The sequence below is a fragment of the Colletotrichum phormii genome (genome assembly GCF_030913505.1).
Source record: "Colletotrichum phormii strain CBS 102054 chromosome Unknown BDP81scaffold_5, whole genome shotgun sequence".
Taxonomy (NCBI): Eukaryota; Fungi; Ascomycota; class Sordariomycetes; order Glomerellales; family Glomerellaceae; genus Colletotrichum; species Colletotrichum phormii.
In genome coordinates, this window is record NW_026851447.1 from 1,254,644 (window position 1) to 1,274,659 (window position 20,016).

The 20,016-nt window shown below is 54.6% G+C and overlaps 6 protein-coding genes across 6 annotated transcripts; 4 read left to right on the forward strand and 2 right to left on the reverse strand.

Annotated features, from left to right (window-relative positions):
• The first annotated feature begins 1,515 nt into the window (after positions 1-1,515).
• Positions 1,516-3,173, forward strand: BDP81DRAFT_180459 (WD domain-containing protein). The gene has a single exon (XM_060582274.1). It carries the CDS (start codon positions 1,669-1,671, stop codon positions 3,037-3,039), a length of 1,371 nt encoding a protein of 456 aa, XP_060448222.1. The 5' UTR covers positions 1,516-1,668; the 3' UTR covers positions 3,040-3,173.
• A 1,641-nt stretch (positions 3,174-4,814) lies between these two features.
• BDP81DRAFT_180491 (uncharacterized protein) lies at positions 4,815-6,508 on the forward strand. Its single transcript, XM_060582275.1, has 3 exons — positions 4,815-5,255; positions 5,373-5,723; positions 5,780-6,508. The coding sequence occupies exons 1-3, from the start codon at positions 4,902-4,904 to the stop codon at positions 6,329-6,331; spliced, it is 1,257 nt and encodes a 418-aa protein (XP_060448223.1). The 5' UTR covers positions 4,815-4,901; the 3' UTR covers positions 6,332-6,508.
• A 177-nt stretch (positions 6,509-6,685) lies between these two features.
• BDP81DRAFT_313857 (uncharacterized protein) lies at positions 6,686-7,462 on the reverse strand (the record flags this gene model as incomplete). Its single annotated transcript, XM_060583937.1, has 2 exons — positions 6,686-7,111; positions 7,169-7,462. 2 exons carry the CDS (start codon positions 7,460-7,462, stop codon positions 6,686-6,688), a joined length of 720 nt encoding a protein of 239 aa, XP_060448224.1.
• Positions 7,463-8,961: 1,499 nt separating this feature from the next.
• BDP81DRAFT_369431 (tubulin alpha-B chain) lies at positions 8,962-11,358 on the forward strand. The gene is made up of 7 exons (XM_060586587.1): positions 8,962-9,280; positions 9,436-9,476; positions 9,616-9,642; positions 9,707-9,782; positions 9,854-10,384; positions 10,452-10,875; positions 10,935-11,358. The coding sequence occupies exons 1-7, from the start codon at positions 9,256-9,258 to the stop codon at positions 11,161-11,163; spliced, it is 1,353 nt and encodes a 450-aa protein (XP_060448225.1). The 5' UTR covers positions 8,962-9,255; the 3' UTR covers positions 11,164-11,358.
• Positions 11,359-11,845: 487 nt separating this feature from the next.
• On the forward strand, positions 11,846-16,716 carry BDP81DRAFT_479520 (UBA/TS-N domain-containing protein). The gene is made up of 5 exons (XM_060594889.1): positions 11,846-11,987; positions 12,061-12,234; positions 12,318-12,469; positions 12,528-16,145; positions 16,212-16,716. The coding sequence occupies exons 2-5, from the start codon at positions 12,210-12,212 to the stop codon at positions 16,239-16,241; spliced, it is 3,825 nt and encodes a 1,274-aa protein (XP_060448226.1). The 5' UTR covers positions 11,846-11,987; positions 12,061-12,209; the 3' UTR covers positions 16,242-16,716.
• Positions 16,717-16,730: 14 nt separating this feature from the next.
• BDP81DRAFT_421521 (exocyst complex component Sec6) lies at positions 16,731-19,646 on the reverse strand. The gene has a single exon (XM_060589919.1). The coding sequence runs from the start codon at positions 19,439-19,441 to the stop codon at positions 17,186-17,188; it is 2,256 nt and encodes a 751-aa protein (XP_060448227.1). The 5' UTR covers positions 19,442-19,646; the 3' UTR covers positions 16,731-17,185.
• Between the last annotated feature and the right edge of the window lie 370 nt (positions 19,647-20,016).

Genomic DNA, 20,016 nt, shown 5'->3' on the forward strand with positions numbered 1-20,016 from the left:
TCAAGAAAAGTGTGGTCATCCAAGAGTCTGTCCCCTGAGCTAGCGACAGGATGGTGCGAGACTGGCTACAGCCGACGGAGGGCACAGAATTCTGGATGGCCCCGGATGCCCCGGCCGTCTGAACGATCGTCAGTTGGACGACCCAAAGTTGATGTATGCCCCTTTCACCACACCGGACGACAGCTGACCAGAGAAAGCAGCAAGGACAAGTCGGTACGCCAGCTCTCTACGTTCGGCGGGGGAAAGATTTAGGGTTCGGGTTCGGATTTCGCTTTCCGTTTACGATCTAGATGTCATCTCTTCTGGTGTCTGGCTGGCTGAAGTCTAGCTTACCGCCTAGTTGCTCTACATGACCTGATGGTTGATCAGTCCCCACGTCAATATCTGGACTAGGTACTCGATGTCATTGTCAGTGTAACGGGCCGCTTCTCTTTGACGTATCGAACAATAGAGATCGACTGATTGTCTTGCACTGCTAAGGCAATGTACCACCCACATTGACTCATGTAGTCCAACGGTGGGCGTCCTGGGTTGCTTGCGAGGCTAGATGTTGAGAGACGAGGTATGAGACATGTCTGTCCTCCACTACCTTTCAGAGTCCCCATCAAGCCGATTGTTCCCTCTCATCTTTGCCTTACTCCTATGAGAGACAAGAGAAGGGTGAAGATAGGCAGCAGAGTCCAGGCGTAGTGATTGCTTCCGAGGGCATTTCAAGGTGAGTACTGTTGCTTGAAACCGTGACAACTCCAAGGTCGTGGTTGCACAATGAGGAAAAGCTTGTTTATTATCTGTCTAGACATGTGGAACTCATCCGTGGCTCAGCAGAAGGAAGGACGGCCGGCAGTAAATGAACTACCTGCTTGCCTGACAATGTTCATCTATTCGTTCTCAATGTGCCACCAGTCTCAGTATTATCTGTGTAAGACCGCCTCCGGTCGTACAGCCAAGTCATTGAGATTGGTCTGATGGTCAAGAAAAGGATGGGTTGGTCTCCAATGCCCAAGCTGCCTTGGCTTCGAAGCACTGAAAGACTGAAAGTGGCAACTCGAGTTCCTGCTTTGAGAATTCCGCGATGGGTAGATCAAGAGGCTAGTCGCGGACTTAATTCCATCCACGGAGTCCACATAATAGTGGAAGGTGACAAGAACGGAAAGGTCCCGGAGATACACGGACATGGACCCGATAAATGGGGCCGTTGTCCGGGTCTGAACACGGTGGGGGCCTTCCGTTCTGAGCACGCGACGGGGCTAGGTACTTCAAGCCTAGGAACAATGATTGCCCGAATCACTGTCGTGCCCGGGCATGGACCCCAAGCAACGCGGGGCACATTGCCCCCAGTAACTGCCCGCTGTCCAATGTAAAAAAATCCGCCGGGGTGTGGAGGGGTATTGATTGCATCACTCAGCATCAGGTCCGTATCTCGTTACTGATAGCGGTTGATAATCTTGCACCGTAACAAATTGCACCCATACACACCTTATGCAATAGACTCTTTGAGGAATTGTACCTTGAGATAGGCGATATCCAATGTGCCGGTCTATCACAAAATCCTGATACTGTCTTTCGGAATTCAGTAGTTTTTTTGTCCACGATTGCATCCGAAGCGCCTACAATCTCTCTAAGCACCATCGAAACCTCCCTACCTCCCACAACAACCCCGCCATCAAAATGAGTCCGTCGGCTGAGGCGCCGAAGACGGCGGTCCAGGTCCTCCCTCTCACGCCCTTCACACCCGATCTCTACGAGCGCGCCTGGTGCTCTGTACCTCACCCCACGCTTCCACTCATTGCGACCGCATATTCCAAATCAGTCAAGATATTCTCGCTCTCGTCTCTTTCCTCCCACAGCTCCCTGACCGGCGGCCACACCCGCTCCATCCGCTCGGTAGCTTGGAAACCCAATCTTCCACCTCACCAGCTGTGCCTCGTCACCGGTAGCTTTGATTCCACCGCCGGACTTTGGCGCTGGGACGGTGAACTCCCATTCTCCGGTGACGGCGCCGCCGCCGCAGAACCCCTCGAGATCGACCTGAGCAAGGCGGCGCGTCGCCCCCTCGACGATGCGGATAGCGACGGTGAAAAGGACTGGGAGTTCACTCTCGTCCTTGAAGGCCATGATTCAGAGATTAAGGGCGTCTCCTTTGCGCCGTCCGGCGCATACCTTGCCACGTGCAGTAGAGACCAAACGGTGTGGATATGGGAGGATGTGGGCGCCACCGAAGGGGATGACGAGTGGGAGACGGTCGCCGTGCTGAATGAGCACAACGGTGATATGAAGGGTATCGCATGGTGCCCTGACGTGCCGGGACGCAACTCGCGGAGGAGATACAGCGCCGACGTCCTCGCAAGCAGCAGCTACGATAACACCGTGCGTATATGGCGCGAGGATGGCGACGGAGAATGGGTCTGCGTGTCGGTGCTGGAGGGCCATGAGGGCACCGTATGGGGTGTGCAATGGGAAGAGAAACCGAGAGAAGACGGCGCTTTTCCAAGATTACTCAGTTACTCGGCCGACCAGACAATACGGATATGGATGCTGCAAGTCGAGGACGAGGAGAACGAGACGGGTGGCCGTGGAGGCATCGGCGGTGGATTGGGAGGCATTCCGAATACAATGCGGCGATCGTTGCGCGAAGAATGGGTGTGCACGGCGATCCTACCCAAGGCACACACACGCGATATCTACTCGGCAACGTGGAGTGCGACGACGGGGCTGGTGGCCAGTACGGGGAGCGACAGCATTATCGCGGTGTACCGAGAGGACGAGAGCGAGGAAGTCAAGGCAGACGATACCGGGGATGTCGTACCGATGGAGACAAATGAAGTTATCGAGGATGCAAAGCCGGGTGATGTACCTGTGGGATCGAGCAAGTGGCGTGTTGCGGCAGAGGTGCCGAATGCTCATGGCCCGTACGAGATCAACCACATCACATGGTGCAAACGATACGACGCAGGATCGGAGAGGAAGGGGGTCGAAGAGATGTTGGTTACGACCGGAGATGAGGGATTGGTAAAGCCTTGGCAGATAATCATATCATAGACGACCCCGGAGCAATGAAATTGCCTCCTTCGGGCATCTTGAAATCATATGGACGAAACTGGCCATCACCTGGAATGACGTGGTTATTGAGATCTCATCGAACGCCCCACCAAGACTCTTTGGCGCATATTTTACAAGGCCAATTACACTCCAGAGAGTTGGCGGCGCTGGACGATCGGAATGACAAAGTCAGCGAGCGATAACTTTTTGACACTACAAGGTCGACTCACTTACGTCCTGCTGCAACAGCCCCTTAGTTCCACTGCCTTCAATCCCAGCACCCATCAACGCTCCACGTCACGATCCAAGTAGGGAGTCGATATGGAAACTGCAAAGAAGGCTGTTTCTGCGAGTATTTGCAGATCTGAGTCTCTTGTTTCTTGGACCAAACGGGAGCTCTTCATCTATGTTTCTGCCGCCAGAGACAGTCTATCACATCTCCGGCTGGGTCTTTCTCGGTATCATAGAAGGTGTTCCGATATCTAAGGTAATTGCTGATGACTGGGTGTTGATGGTCGGGAATTCCTCGGTCTGGGAAAGACGCTCTTCAAGCCACTTTCCGTGAAAGCCACATGTGGCTAGTGTACTGGAGATGTAGGTAGACCTGGCTTGCTGGCCGGGCTAACTCAGGTGGGCAGCTGCGACGAGAACCAAGCTTCAGAGGCCGCCCACCTAAGGTACCTTACCTCACTGCAAATGCGTGGACTGTGGCTGCGTGGTCGGATACATCTAGGATTACCTTAGCCCAAGCCGCGACGTTCAGCAACTCTGCTGGGGCTGTGTTGAGCCGACGTCACCTTCCATGGCGAAGACGAAAACCAGGCAGGTGCAATCCAGCGATATCTTGCAGGCTGTGAGATTTACTGTGTTCCTCTCTCTCTGTAAATGGAAACCCTGGTAGGAGAGGAATATAGAATCCGCGCAGGAAGGTAAGGTAGTCACACGCAGTAGATGGTCGCAATCGCAGTCGCTTTGCCACGCCCCAGCCAAACCCGACTCCACCGGCGCCCAACCTAACCTGAGAGAACCGGGGCAGTTCATTTCCATGTCCAACTGTCCAACTGTCCAACTTCTGGCAGTGCTCTTTTGTCGCCCAACGCTGGCTAGGTCAGGCGCTTGGCTACCTTATTGCTTGCCATGAGGTCAGGTACTGAGGATAGAAGTCTGTTCACGGTAAGGTAGGCACTTTCCGTGAGGTGAGGACCAATTCCTTGCCGCCATCCTCGACATCTTCCAGGTTATCCTTACCATAACCCCTCAATGTTTACCGCAAACCAGTCACCAAAGGAACCTTGCCCACCTTACCTTTAGATAAGGTAGTCACATACCATGGCCAAGCCAGCCCTGAAGCGGTTGTCATACTCTTGCCCCTCTCACGACAAACTCGAGTCTTGTCTGTGCCTGTGTCAGTCCATGTGGTGGCTGAACATATCGTCCGGGCTTTGTGGAAAATGGGTAAATAGTCAGTCAGAGCGCAGCAGCAATGAACGGATGGACACCACCCCTTCCCTTTGGCAACGGAACTCTACCTTATAAGACCCTGGGCTCCTAAACCCGGGTTGCCCTCTGTGGTCCAGTCCGTCTGCACTGCCTGTACTCTGGAGCCACCCACCTGTGCGAAGTATTAGTGCCGATACGCCCACCACCTACCCGTACCCGTACTGGACGGTATCCATCCAGACCTTAACTTGCCTTCCATTCATCAATACCGCACCGTCGTCCTTCCCCGCCACTTTTAGTCTCTGTCAACACCACACGTCCATTGTTGGCGATCCCCTCCAGCCGTAGCATCATATCCGCCGCCCTCTGGGTCTCCTTTGCGCCTCATACCGACTCGACGACGACCTCTGTATCCCTCTCCTATGGCAGGGCCAACCTCACCGGGCGCCGAGGGCCCCACGTATGCCCCGCCCCATCTTCCTGCTGGTTGGATTGCCCAGTGGGATGGTGCGAGCAAGAAGTACTACTTCGTGCAGCTTTCCACGGGTGTCTCGCAATGGGAAACCCCGACTGATGCCGCGCCCACCGGCGCGACACCTGCTCAACCTTCCGACCACCCCTATGGTGTTCCTCAACCCGAGGTCATCACCCATCCTGACGGCAGCCAGACGGTGAAGCACGCCGATGGCACCCTCGAACCCGTCAACCCCTCTATGCCTCCCGACACCACCAGCACGAGGGGCATCGACGGCCAGACAGGAGACCGCGGACTCGGTGTACGTTTCATGCGACCCTTCCCACTCCTTCCCCATACGCTACCCGCGCGTTTTCCGCCGGCTGCTTTGTTCCTGATCTGTACTCGAATACGATTACTGACTTGAGTCTCTCCCCAGAGCATGGCTATGAATGCGCTTCTTGGCAGCGGCAAGAACTCGAACCACGGCTCCTCTTCCGGCAACCAAAGCAGTTCAAGCCCTTTCGGCGGTATTGCCAGTCAATTGATGAACGGTATCGGGGGGCACAATAACAGCCACGGGAGTAGCGGGGGCGGCAAGAGTTCACTGGGCAAGATTGGCAGCTCTCTGGCTTCAAGCCTGCTGTCGAGCGGGAAGCAGTCTCAGCAGGGCCAGTCGCAAAACTACCATGGTGGCCAGTCCTCGAGTCATCAACAACAAGGTGGTCTGGCTGGATCTTTAATGGGTGGCGTTGCCACCATGTTTGGTGGAAACAAGCAGAGTCACGGTGTATGTCAGAAGGCACACAATACACTCCGAGGCGCATGACTGACTTGAGCATCTAGGGCAACAACGATTTCGGGTACTCCAACAATGCTTCTGGAGGCTACACCGGCCAGGCTCCTCCTACTTCTTACCAGCCACCTGGTTCGTCTTCGCACAACCAGCACTCATCTACTCCGGCCGGGGGTTCATACCACTCTCCTGCGCCGAATCAGGGCCAGAACCATTCGCAGCAGTCATATGCTCCACCTCCCAACCAGTACCCCCCTCCGCCAAACCAAGGCCAACCTCATCACAACAACTCCTACGGCGCACCGACTCAGCAGTCCCATACTCAATCATACCCCCCTCCCCCCTCCAGTGGTGCCCCTTCGTATGGTCAGCAGTCCAGCTATGGAGCCCAGCCAAACCAGCACCAGCAGCAACATCAGCAACAACAGCAGCATCAACCGCAACAACAACAACAACAACAACAACAACAACAACAATATGGAGGATATAACCCGGCCACCTATAGCAGCGGTCCACAAGGCCCTCAGACTGGAGCAGGATATTCCAGCCAACCCTCGTACGGCGGCCAGCCTTCCCAACCCAGCTATGGTAACCACTACTAGATGTCTGTCATGAGACTTTATTCAAAGAGTGCTCCCGTAGCCGAGTGGGATTTGGTGCGGCTTTCGACGTCAACAGTACACATGGGTTGTCGCACCTAGCCGTTCGTTTTCCCTAGTAAGATGTGCTCAAGAATGACGCATGGGACGCCAATTTGGCAGGTAAAGCGGATTTAGTCCCCTCCTGTGCACACCTTGCTGTTTGAGGATGGGGGATGTGAGACTAGTCTTGGATATTGTTTGAAGCAAGACGCGGGGGCTTTTTGTACCCAATGGAATTACTGTCGTTAGAGGTCCTTTCTTTTTGAGCAAGAGATGAATGCATGGAGAAGGCGACGCGTTGCATCAGTTACGTGCTCAGAGCCTCTTCTTCTTTTCCGTGGACTGGCCTTCAGCGGCGAGCACCGGTTGAATCCAAGCAAGAATGCGTTTAGATAGGAACCAAGCCGAAACCGCCACGAGGACGACGTAAGCGACGGTAGGCACCAAGGATCGTGACAAAACATTGAACAAGAACGGATCGAGGATTAGGTCAACGCTGACGGGCTCGACCTGGGCCATGAGTGTGTCGTTGTCTGTGAAATAGTCTGCCGAGGCTGAAACCCGAAGAAACAGTAGTGAATTCTCCTGCTCTCGGTTTCTGTTTTGCGAGGCCTTGTGTGTGCCGGCATCGTCTTGATCAGATTGACGCGAGAATGCGTAAGTTGCCAATGACGAGATGAGTTTCGGAGTATCCCATACGGCGGGCAACTCAAAGACATCGAGCGCGAACGCAGTGGGTTGCTGTATATAATAAGCATTCAATGCCAGATAATAACAAGGGTTTACCAAATAACGTACCGTGGCCGACCAACAAACTCGGAGTTCATAACGCTGACCTTGGGTCAAGTTTGTGAGCAGCAGCCAGGACGTCGTCCCCAAAGGAGAGTCCGAAGTTGGAAAGGACGCTGGCAATTGCACCCGTTTGGACCACTCATCGGGCGTGAGGACTTCTAAACGAAGATCATCGAGTGTCGGTGGCGTAGCCGGAACATTGACCGTCTCGGGGCCAAGAAATATGACCTTTTCGGTATTGGCCCGAACAACATTGAGGCAGCAGGCCAACGCGAGGCCGGCGATGAAAGCTAGCCGCATGGTTGTTTGTTGGCTAGGTAATCGACGAGGCAGCAGGTTCTAGTTGTGAGGGATCCGGAAGCCTCGAGGAGTTAACCGGCTGCCTGGGCTACTTTTGTTGTGATGAGATGTGTCGGTGGTGGTCAATAGTGATCAGCAATGTAGTTGAGTAAAGCTGTTAGATAGGTAGGGATTACTCGGTGAGCCGAGTGTGAGACAGGCCTGGGTGGATGAGGGGACTGCCTGGGACGCTTGGGAGGATGGAACATTGGTCTACCTTTCTTCAACCCTACCACAGTAAGGTACCTATTGCCCTGCAGGCTACTAGCAATATTTTCACAAGATGCCTTTGGTTTTTTTTTTTTTTTTTGTCTCTCCTCTCCTGTCTTAGATCTTAGGCTTCTGCTTTACCAACGCATGAAACAACAAACGTTTTTATCGAACTCCATTCTGGCATTGGATAACGCCAGGCTGCTGCTTTATTACCGCCACTACGGTTCGCCGATGGGGCCTGTTTCCACTCGGCGATTGAGGATTCCTGGAGCCTGGTGATTTGCGGAACCCGCCTTACTAATTGACTTTCCCTTGGACTCCGGATGGAAGGGACTCTTGTGTTTGGGTTCAGCCGCCAGTCTCTGAACCTGAGTTTGAACCCCGTACATTGAAAGCCGTTGAGAATAACCTCGGAGCCACATAGAAGAGGACCACCCTCCAATGACCTATAGCCTCGTCTACGGGTACATCGATTAGTCACTTCGCCCAATGGACAACGGGACTGTTTCTTCAACGGCTGTTCAATTCTTGGGTTGCCCAAGATAAGTTTCTTTGGTGCTTAGGTACCCATACATGAACGTAGATAGGCCCGGCTGGGGTCCCCATTTCTATCCGTCGTGGAACACGCCGAGGAAAGATTGGATCAACATCAACCCAGCCTGTAAGTTTTCCCGAGTGTACGGAGTACTGTGTGTTAGTGCGAACGAATTGTTTCCATGACTGAAAAGGATTCTGCTCCTTCACTTCCTGCACTGCGAACTGTCACTAAAGGTACAACGCCGTGCAGTACGCTACAAGCAACCTACCTACCTAAGGAATATCAGAAGGCCTTACCTAAGCGTGCTAAGGCAAGTTTCCTAGCAGGGCATGTTCGGGGCCAGCGAAGTGCGGTGAACCTTGCCTGCCAATGGCAGATTAGCCCGCAGAGCGAGTTCTCCAATGTTTCCCAGGTTCCGAAATACGTACCCAAAGGCTGCCCTGTACCTGCCGAGTCCCCCCGTTCAGAATTTCAGGGGGCCAATAAGACATCCCCGGTGCCTTCCGTCGTGCGCTCTTGCCATTGGACGGCATCGCCAACGACAACAGACGTGGGCAGACGCGCTTACCATTTCGGGCCCGTTCATATCAACAAAACTTCGCTGGACTCGCTGCACGGCCCCTGGCGCACCAAATTTCCTACCCCACCCCAACTTTTTGACCACCTGAGGAACCCGGTCCCACGTCCCACGTCCCACCTCACCTCACGTCCCAAGGTCTCCGCGCCCCGGTCCTGCCAGCAAGCACCGCACCCATCCCATCAGTTGGCAGTCCACAGTCCACCACTGCACCACCCAAAAGACACAAGCACGAGCCCAGCACCTATTATTCCTTCCCCTTGCACTTGCCAGGCCTAACCTAACCTTTTCAACCTCCTGTCCGACATCCTCTCGTGATAGCTGCAAAGACGACATTTTTTGCTTGCTTCTCACCTCCTCGAGTCCTGCTTCTTCGCTCTCCTCTTTCAGTCGCTTGTCTATACCCTCATACAACTTGCCGCCAACATGCGTGAGGTCATCAGCATCAACGGTAAGCAGATCCGACTTTTGTTTTGATCCTCCGACCCCACGCGTCCGCCTTCACCGCATCCTCGCCCCCAGCTACAAGATGCGCCTGCGGCAATCCCCTATCATAACCACTGTTTGGTCTTTTGCCTTTGAACACTTGCTAACTTCTTTGCTTAGTCGGTCAGGCCGGTTGCCAGATTGCCAACTCCTGCTGGGAGGTATGTTTCTCGTGTTTGCTCGATATCCCCATATCGCCGAGTCGGCTGTTGAAATCCACTTGTCAACCCGATACTCGAAGAAAACAAAACTCGGCACCGCCAGCTAAACGAAAACAAACTAATTCTCAACCTCTCATAGCTTTACTGCCTCGAGCACGGTATCCAGGTAAGCTTTCGACACGCCTTGTCTTCATTCAGTCCAGCATTCTAACGTGCAACTCTTTCACCAGCCCGATGGATACTTGACCGAGGAGCGTAAGGCGGCCGACCCCGACCATGGCTTCAGCACTTTCTTCTCCGAGACTGGTATGGTTTGACCTGACAAAACCCCCCAATCATCTGTTGAGCATCGTACTGATCAAACGGAATGTGTCTAGGCCAGGGCAAGTACGTCCCCCGTGCTATCTACTGCGATCTTGAGCCCAATGTCGTCGACGAGGTCCGCACTGGCCCCTACCGCGGTCTCTTCCACCCCGAACACATGATCACTGGCAAGGAGGATGCCTCCAACAACTACGCTCGTGGCCACTACACTGTCGGCAAGGAGCTCATCGACCAGGTTCTCGACAAGGTCCGCCGTGTCGCCGACAACTGCGTTGGTCTCCAGGGCTTCCTCGTCTTCCACTCATTCGGTGGTGGTACCGGCTCTGGATTCGGCGCTCTCCTCATGGAGCGTCTGTCTGTCGACTACGGAAAGAAGAGCAAGCTCGAATTCTGCGTCTACCCCGCCCCTCAGACCGCCACCTCCGTTGTTGAGCCGTACAACTCTATCCTCACTACCCACACTACCCTCGAGCACTCCGACTGCTCCTTCATGGTCGACAACGAGGCCATCTACGACATCTGCCGTCGCAACCTGGGTCTTGAGCGCCCTAACTACGAGAACCTCAACCGCCTCATTGCGCAAGGTAAGTTATACAACAATTATAAAGCGCTTCTTGCCAGAGATATGGGATACTGACTAGTGACCCGCAGTCGTTTCCTCCATCACCGCCTCCCTCCGCTTCGACGGCTCCCTCAACGTCGATCTGAACGAGTTCCAGACCAACTTGGTCCCCTACCCTCGCATTCACTTCCCCTTGGTCGCCTACGCGCCCATGATCTCGGCCGCCAAGGCCGCCCACGAGGCCAACTCTGTCCAAGAGATGACCATGTCTTGCTTCGAGCCCAACAACCAGATGGTCAAGTGTGACCCCCGCCACGGCAAGTACATGGCCACTTGCTTGCTGTACCGCGGTGACGTCGTCCCCAACGATGCGCACGCCGCTGTTGCTACCCTTAAGACCAAGCGTACCATCCAATTCGTCGATTGGTGCCCTACTGGCTTCAAGCTTGGTATCTGCTACCAGGCTCCCCAGATGGTGCCCAACGGTGACCTCGCCAAGGTCAGCCGTGCTGTGTAAGTTCTGCCATGATATCTCAAGATGTGAGAATGTATGTCGCTGACAGTTATGACAGGTGCATGCTTTCCAACACCACTGCCATCGCTGAGGCCTGGTCCGCCCTGTCAACCAAGTTCGATCTCATGTACTCCAAGCGTGCCTTCGTCCACTGGTATGTTGGTGAGGGTATGGAGGAGGGTGAGTTCTCCGAGGCTCGCGAGGATCTCGCTGCTCTGGAGCGCGATTACGAGGAGGTTGCTGCCGACTCCCTCGAGGGCGAGGAGGGTCTTGAGGCTGAGTACTAAGATGTGTATATCCTGGCGATTGGATGCGGATCAAGTTGCGCAGCAACAACCCCGATTCTTTATGGGGCGCAGACTTTGGTGTCATGGATGTTTGCAATGATGCTGTCCTACGGGGCCAAAGGCGTGTTTACTTCAGTTGTTAGAGTGAGAAAAGAATAGCCAAGTTTAATACCACGGGGATGAATCACCTCAAAAGCTTTGGAATGTGTGATGCTACGTATTTGTACCTGGAGTATCCGTACCTTGGGGTAAGTATTTCACATTTTATTCAGTTCAATGGCTATTACATGGTGTAAAGACAGGGCTTCATGGGAGACTAAATGTAAGCTTTGGAGCTCTGTTATCGATGGCATGTAAGCTGAAACTACTCCATTATACAATCACAATCATGCTCGAAATGCTCTAGACAATGGAACCCAAGGTCGGATGGAAGCAGACGGGATGCAGTGACACCGGAAGCACGGCGCGGAGGAGTCGGATGCGTCAAATGCGGATGGGGGTGCAATGGGAAGTGTGCCTGAGCTTTAAAATGGGGCGCATCGGTGCAGGTCGCTGGTCGACACAGACGGGAGCTAAAGTACGTACCTACTTCTTCAAGGCAGAGGTACCTTAGCACGCTTAGGTGGCTTGGCATGCGAATTACCTTAGCCAGCCTGACGACTTGCCAGCGGAGACCAACAGTTCCCCCCAGCCGTCCACAATCGACCTCCTGCTGTTCGCTACCTAATTACATTGGGAGGAACCAACGTCCAAACACGAGATACGTCCTGTTACATCTCTCTCTCTCTGAGATAACGGATCCGGGCACAGCATCTGTGCACAAGGTAACTTCAAACTGTTTCCATCTTTCCTCGTCAGTGTTTGTGGTTTCTAACGTGCTGTTTCCCCGGTTGATAGAACCGGAGTCAATCGAGCCCCCAACCCCCCGGAGGCCGCATCAAAACTGACGACAACCGACCGACCTTTCCGCCAATCAACCAAACCTGGGCCACCTCAAGCCGCGCAACACTCGTAGCTCCTACTGCAAGGAGCCTTGATATTCCAAGATGTCTGCCGAGGGCGTCGATGCTGGTGAGTGCGCGATTACACGTAGCGCTTGCGCGCCGGCCGGAATGGATAAGATCCAGCGTACTGATGACAACCGTGTATCATAGCCGCGCCGAATCTGAACCTGAACCCCGAAGAGAAACGTCTCTATGGCCAACTGTTCCGCCAAGCCGATACCGAAAGCGTAGGAGTTGTCACGGGTGAAACCGCTGTCAAGTTCTTTGAGAAGACTCGACTTGACTCAAGAGTACTGGGAGAGGTAAGGAGACAGCCAATACCTGAGAAACGGTGACGATAGCTGACATCAACGACTGCAGATATGGCAGATCGCAGACAAGGAGAACCGGGGGTTTTTGACGCCAGCAGGCTTTGGGCTGGTGCTGAGACTCATCGGTCACTGCCAAGCTGGACGTGAGCCGACGACTGAGATAGCCCTCCAACCAGGACCTTTGCCGCGTTTCGATGGCATGCCTCCTCCAGCAGGTCTCGCGTCTCCTACACCTCCGCCCGCTGCCGCTCTACAAGCCCAAGGCACTGGCGGTGGATCCATCAGAATCCCTCCTCTCACACCTGAGAAGGTCAACCAATACTCTGGATTATTCGAGCGTCAGCCGCTGCAAGCAGGCAATCTCTTGCCCGGTGACGCGGCCAAGTCCATCTTTGAGAAATCGGGCCTGCCGACCGAGGTGCTGGGCAGAATCTGGCAATTGGCTGATACCGAACAGCGCGGAGCATTGGTTCTGACCGAGTTCGTCATTGCCATGCATCTGCTCACATCCATGAAGACGGGTGCTCTTAGGGGCTTGCCCAATATCCTCCCAGCACCTCTCTATGAGGCCGCAACTCGACGCGGACCTCCCGCTCCCAGGCAATCACCCACCGCAACTGGACCTATCTCCGCAATTCCGCGACAACTCAGTGGCACGGCCCAGTATCGTGCTGGCAGCCCCCTTGGTCGCCCGCCCATCACTGCGCAGACAACTGGCGCTCCTGTTAGCGACTGGCTGGTCACTCCCGACGATAAGCAACGCTTCGACGTCCTTTACAACGACTTGGACAAGACTCAAAAGGGCTTCATCACTGGTGAGGAGGCCGTCCCCTTTCTCAGTCAATCGAACCTCCCCGAGGACGCTTTAGCCCAGATTTGGGATCTCGCAGACATCAACTCCGAGGGGCGTTTGAATAGAGACACTTTCGCCGTTGCCATGTACTTGATCCGTCAGCAGCGAACAAGACGCGACGGCACTGTTTCCCTCCCGGCATCCCTACCACCCAACCTCATTCCGCCTAGCCTACGAACGCAGGCCCGCCCTCAGACCTCAGGCTCTCCCTTTGATGCTCCTCCCCCGCCCCAACCCCAGGCACCGGCTCCGGTTCCGGCTCCGGTTCCGGCTCCGGTTCCGGCTCCCGCCCCCGCCCCGAAGTCTGCTCTCGATGACTTGTTCGGCCTCGATACACCGCCAGCACCCGCTCCTGCGCAAGTTGCCCTGTCTACTGGTGGCTCGAATGCGAACGATCCGTTCGGCTCCGGCTCCGCTGTACTAGCACCCTCTTCCCCAATCCGACCGTCGCCTACCGGAAATCAGTTCAAGCCATTTGTGCCCTCTTCCTCTTTTGGCCGTGGACTTACAGTTCACAACACAGGAGATTCTAACTCCGGTCGCCCCCCTGCACCCTCAGCGTCCGAAGATCTTTTGGGAGACGGTGACCCTGAGGTCAGCAAGAAGTTGACGAACGAGACGGCCGAGCTTGCGAACCTGTCGAACCAGGTCGGCTCTCTGTCCAAGCAAATGCAGGAAGTTCAGGGTCAGCGCACGACAACTCAGAATGAGCTGAACCAAGCCAACTCGCAGAAGAAGAACTTTGAGCACCGCCTGGCCCAACTCCGTACCATGTATGAGAAGGAAGCTAAAGACGTCGAATCTTTGCAGGTGCAGCTCAATACCTCGAGAAACGAGACGAAGAAGCTACAAGGCGAATGCATGACGTTGGACGGCACCTACCGAGACTTGCAGACGCAGCACCAGCAAGTGTACGCCGCACTGCAAGCTGATCAACAAGAGAATGCCAATCTGAAGGAGAAAATCCGCAACCTCAACGCAGAAATCGCTCAGCTCAAGCCCCAGATCGAGAAGCTCAAATCCGAGGCGCGGCAGCAAAAGGGACTTGTTGCTATCAACAAGAAGCAGTTGACAACTAACGAGGGTGAGCGTGACAAGCTTCAAACTGAGATCACTGATCTTCACAAGAGCAACGAGGAGTTGTCTCGCCAGGTGAACACAAGCTCTCCTGTAGCGTCGTCGGCTCAAGTAGCTAGCCCAACGCCCTCGACCGCCAGTGGAAACAATCCCTTTTTCAAGAGGACAGGTAGCACTGATATCATGGGTACTTTCACTTCGCCGCCACCTGCTAAGCCTTCGAGTGGTGACAAGTCCTTTGACGATGTCTTTGGGCCAGCGTTTCCTCCCGTAGGCTCTGCCAGTACCCCACCGCCTGCTACCTCGTTCAACCCGCAACACACAGGTGCGTCGACCGCTAGCTTGGGCTCGTTTCCGACACCTCCTGTTTCCACGCCTCCTGCTATCAGCAGGCAAGCTACCCTTGCAGCTGAGCCTCCTGCTCCTCCGCAGTCTAGACAGATCAGTTCGAGCTTCCTGCCGTTTGGCGACGCAAATGAATCTCTGAGCTCTTCTCGGGCTGTTTCGCCGCCTGCTTCTCGAGCTGAGGGCGATGTTGAGACTCCCCAGGCAAACTCCCTGCCTGGAGCCTTCCCCCTGGAGCCTACGGCTACGGGTCAGAGCACGGCATCCACTTCAACTGCGAGCTTCCATGAGCCCGCGGCTCAAGGTGATGCAAAGCCCTCGAGCAACGGAGCTGCAGCCGCGGGTGTGGCAGCAGGAGTGGCAGCAGGTGCGGCAGCAGGAGCGGCTGCGACAGGCAGCGCTGCGGCGGATTCTGACCCATTTGCAGCAATGGGCCCGAACGACGCCAAGGCTGATTTCGATGATGCATTTGCAAGCTTTACCAGCGCGCACAATAATTCTGACAAATCCGGTACTGACACAACCAAACCCTTCTCAGCTTTTGATTCTGAATTCCCACCCATCTCCGAGCTTGATCGCGACGACGATGACGACGATTCGGACACTGCCAGTGAGGGGGGCGGCTTTGACGACGACTTCGCCCCGGCGTCTCCTCAAGCCAAGAAGACTGAACCTCCCATGGAGCCCAAGGATGCCACTTCTCCGACTGCACCTGTGGCTGCGGCTGCTCCTCCTGCCATTGAGGACCCGGCCTCTCCTGCGCCTATCCCCGAAGCTCCTGCTGCGGCGCCTGCTTCCCCCGAGACATCGGAGGCTGACGTTGCCCCAGCGCCCGCGACTGCGCAACACCCGGAGCCCAAAGCTCAGTCCTCCTTTGACGACCTTGATGACGAGTTTGAGGGTCTGGAAGATGCCAAAGAGGGCTCCGCCGATGATGACTTCCAGACAATCTCTAGATCTGGCCTGGACGATTTCAACCCGGTCTTCGACAGCAGCCCGCCACCCAGCCAAGCTAAGACAGAATCTACTGCGTTTGGACAAGAGAGCAGCTACGACTTTGGATCAGTGTCGCCAAACCCGGCCGCTGGTGGGAATGCTGGTGCGGCGTCGAAGAGCCCAGCAGCGGCTCCAGATACACAAGACTGGGATGCCATCTTTGCCAGTCTCGACTCACCGAGTGACGCGAATGCAAACCCCACAGCAAATGCTGCTGCTGCTGCTGCTACTCCTGCTCCTGCACCTCCTACAGAAGAGACTCGACCAACCCCTGGCAGAGCCCTCACACACACCGGCGAGCATGATGACCCGATCCTAAAGAACCTCACCAGCATGGGCTATTCAAGAGAGGACTCCATTCTCGCCTTGGAGAAGTATGACTACAACTTGGAAAGGGTAAGTGGATTTCCTTTGAGGACTGCATGTATGCCTCTTTGCTTATATGACTAACTCTTTCGACAGGCGGCCAACCATCTCGCGAGCCAGTCTTGAAAATAGCAGAGCACAATTAAGAAGAGAACAGAAACGCAGTTTGATTTCCTTATGGGAGGCAAAGGGGCGTGAACCCCCATGATTGCAAGCGTCTTATTTCCCCCGCTTGGCCTAGGAGATACCTGAACGTGTTTGGAAGTTATTCGGAACCCACCCCCCAATCCCAACCCCCCTTTACGCCAGGCCGCTCGATTCTCCTCTTGGATTATGGTGGACCTCCGGCAATTAATGTGTATGTAGGATGTACATGTCGATTCAACACTAGCATAGCAAATGTTAGAAACCTTTTCTGACGTTATATCTCCCCGCTCCTGTCTAATTATCCGAACAAGTAAAAAGTGACAAGGGATTGCTGGGAGTGCCATGATTCCCTGTTTGGGGTGTGAGGATGCAGCTCTTGGATACTGTAGACAAAGCTGTGCGCTGCAGTCTGGACCCATTACTTGGGATAGTAACATCGTTCTCATATAGGCTCATCACATGTGCAGCTTTGTTGTTGTTGTTGTTGTTGTCGTCGATTGCTTGCTCCATACAATGAATGACCTTGCTGAGTCCGAAAAGCTGTATGATCGAAAGACAAAAATGCCCAAGTGCTTCCTCAAGCATCCATGTTTACGGCCTAATTTTATCCGTCACTGCACTATGGATAGAGAGAGAGAGGAAGAAAGAAGAAAAGAGTACGTCAAAACGTGATTCATTCCTATTTACATTCTCTTCAGAGGTAGAGAGCATCGTTTCCACCTTCCACCCTTTCAGACAACTTCCCACATCCTTTGCGTGCTCATTGTCCTCGTCACTCGGGCTCGACCACCCCCTTTTGAGGGACTCGAAGCCATTATTGGACTGCAGCTCGCAGTGTATTTATAAACAAGGCCGCGTTAAGGCGGCTTCTCCTTGCACATCCACTTCGAAATCTCCATTCTTACTCGACGTGTCCTCATCCATCACTTGACCTTGCCCATGATCGTCTCCGGGCCCCTAACAACGTCAATCTGCGCCGCCCTCGCCTTGACGGCGTTGAGCATGCTCCTCTCAAAGTCGTCACGCGAGCGCAGCACCGCCTCCACCCAGTTGACCTGCAGATCCCAGTACGCCGTCTTGAAGGCCTCAAACGTGTCGGGGATGGCGTCCTTGTCGACCGTGATGAGCTGCAAAAAGTACTCGGTGACGCGCCACGTCTGCTTGACCGAGTTGCCGACGTCGGGGTTCGGCAGGGCGCTAAAGTACTCAAAGGCCGTCGAGATGTCGTTGAAGAGCTTGTCCTGTACCGGGTCGGCGCGGCGGAACTTTGCGCCCTTGTTGCGCACTGATGAGAGGTACCGCACGAGGAGCTCGTCCGAAAAGATCTCGGTGAAGATGTCGACGAGGGAGTGGTGGAGAACCTGGCGGTAGTCGCCGACGTACTCCTCAAATGTAACCACCATCTGCTTCAAGGCCGTGCTCGTGTACCACTTTGGCGTGAAGAAGTCTGCCATGACGAGCTTGAAGTCGACCGAGAAGATGAGCTGCACAAACTTTGTGATGCACCACGTGCTGAAGTCGACGTAGCCGTCGCGCAGAAGCTCGACTTCGGTCTCGGCCCGCTCCATGTACGCCGGCGACACGAGCGGCTCAAACTTTTGCTTAAAGTTGGAGAGGTAGCCGAACCTGTTTTCTTCCTCGTTGTCGTCGACGCACGCAATCTGGTCGTTTGCCGTGGCGACGAGCCAGTCCTGGAGGGGCTGAAATCCCTCGAGCTCCGGGACCTTGCCCGTCTCGAACCTGATGGCCTCCTCTTCGAGCATTTTCTGCCACGACTGTTGTCTACCGCGTAATCTCAAGAACATGGCGTCAATAACACCCTCAATGACATCCATACGCTTCGAGTTGGCCGCAGCGTCAATCTGTTCACGCATCATACGCCACATGTCGACGAGGTTTCTGGACCTAAAGTAGCCGTACTCGTCTTGGTCCAGGTTGGAGCCTTCGACATTGCGTTCTGCAAAGTCCTTTTGTTCTGCATTGAAGATGCGCTCGATCCATTCGTCGAGGAACTTGATGATGAGCTGTCGGAAGTCGCGGACCAATTCCGCCTCTCTCGAGTCTATGACGTGGGGTATGAGATCCTCCTGCTTGAAGCCGAGCTTCTTCATCTTCTTGTAGTACTTTTCCGGATAGTTGATGATCTCCAGCGTGTTGGCAGAAGCTGCGTCTGGGTCGTCAATCATGCCGGTGAGAAAGTCGTGCATCGTCTGGTGGTATATATCGCCGTACACCTTGAGAATCTTCCATTTCTTGGGCATCAACGGCGTCATGCCCATCTTAACGGCATTCAGGTCGTTGAAATACCACTTAAGGATCTTGTCGAGCGATGAAGGGTCGTCGAGGAACTCTCCTCTGGCTTCGTTGAACTGGCCCTCTACACTTATCTTGATGGCCTGTGTAAACTTGTCCTTGTACCCTCGCACCTTTTTCGCGCCGTCCGTGATGCTCTGGAACCTCGTTGCCATCTCCTTGTGGTCCTTGAGCGCCTCTTGCAGTGCCAGCACCCTCTGATCACTCTTCTCTTCAGCTTCGATGACCACGGCGAATCGTACGACTAGTCCGTTGTTGTCGTTGATCACCAAGTTGATAAGATTCAGCGCCAGGATGCCAATGTGCTCGTCAAACCAATCAATCATGGTGTCGAGCCTCTGGAAGTAGTCCTCGAGCGTCGACTCCAGGCTTGGGTCTTCCGCCCTCTGTATCTGTTCCATGGCATCGTCTCGAATGTTTCTCAGCTGCGTCAACTCGTAGTGAATCGGCAGCAGGTTGGGCATATTCTCCTTATCCCCCTCGTCCTCGTCCAGCAGGCGGTCGACAATGGCGAGCCGCTCGTTAAAGGTCTCGAGGTTCTTGCGCATGGCCTCGACGGCTCCGAAATTCCGGTGAGCCTGGGAGACGAGGTTGATACTGTTGAAGTCCTTGATCATGTTCTGCGACTCGGAACACAGCCGGTCGATCTTGATCATCTCCTCCTTGATCAGCTGCACCGTCTTCTGGCCGTCCGTCAGGCCCGTCATGCCTGACTGGGTGGTCTCAAGCTGCTCGCGCAGGCCACTGCGGAGCTGAGAGTCGACAGCTGTCTTCTTGCGAGAGAACTCCTGCTTCAGACCGGCGATCTTCTCGAGGTCGTCTGGGTGGCGGAGGAGCCCCGCGAGCTTAGGAATGGGCGCATCCATGGCGGGCAGGCTCTAGGCAGCTGGGCTGGGCTCGCCAGCTGTTGTCGGTTCGTATTATGAGGAATCCGATCAATGAATGGTTGACACTTGTTCTATCGGTCGGCTCGGGTATCAATTGCGCATTCGGTAGTGCAGGTTCGGGGGTATTTTCAGTGCTTCATCATTAATCATGTCGTTGGTCGGTGTTACTGTTAGGTGTTGGGCTGGGAGGTCATCGCATTGCATGCCGCGACTCGGTTTCGTGTACCTTGCATGGGGGGGTCCAATTCCCACCTCAAGTCCGACGGCAAGGAAAGGGAGAGCTGGGGATCTTTGTTGGCCTGTGCGCTCCCGTCCCGAGTTCTGTGAGTGACTTTCTGCAGCGGCCTATGCACTCGAGAGCTGCCAGCACCGCACACTGCAGCACATCTACCATAAGGTATACAACAATGGGGGAATTGCATATGTGATAATGTGTGATAAGACACTGTTTGTCTTTTGTTCCTTTGAATGATAAAATCTCCTTTTCTCCAGTCTATGAACCCCGTGGTATCTCATCCAACTTTCGTTTTCCTCCCTTGAGATGCTGCCAATCC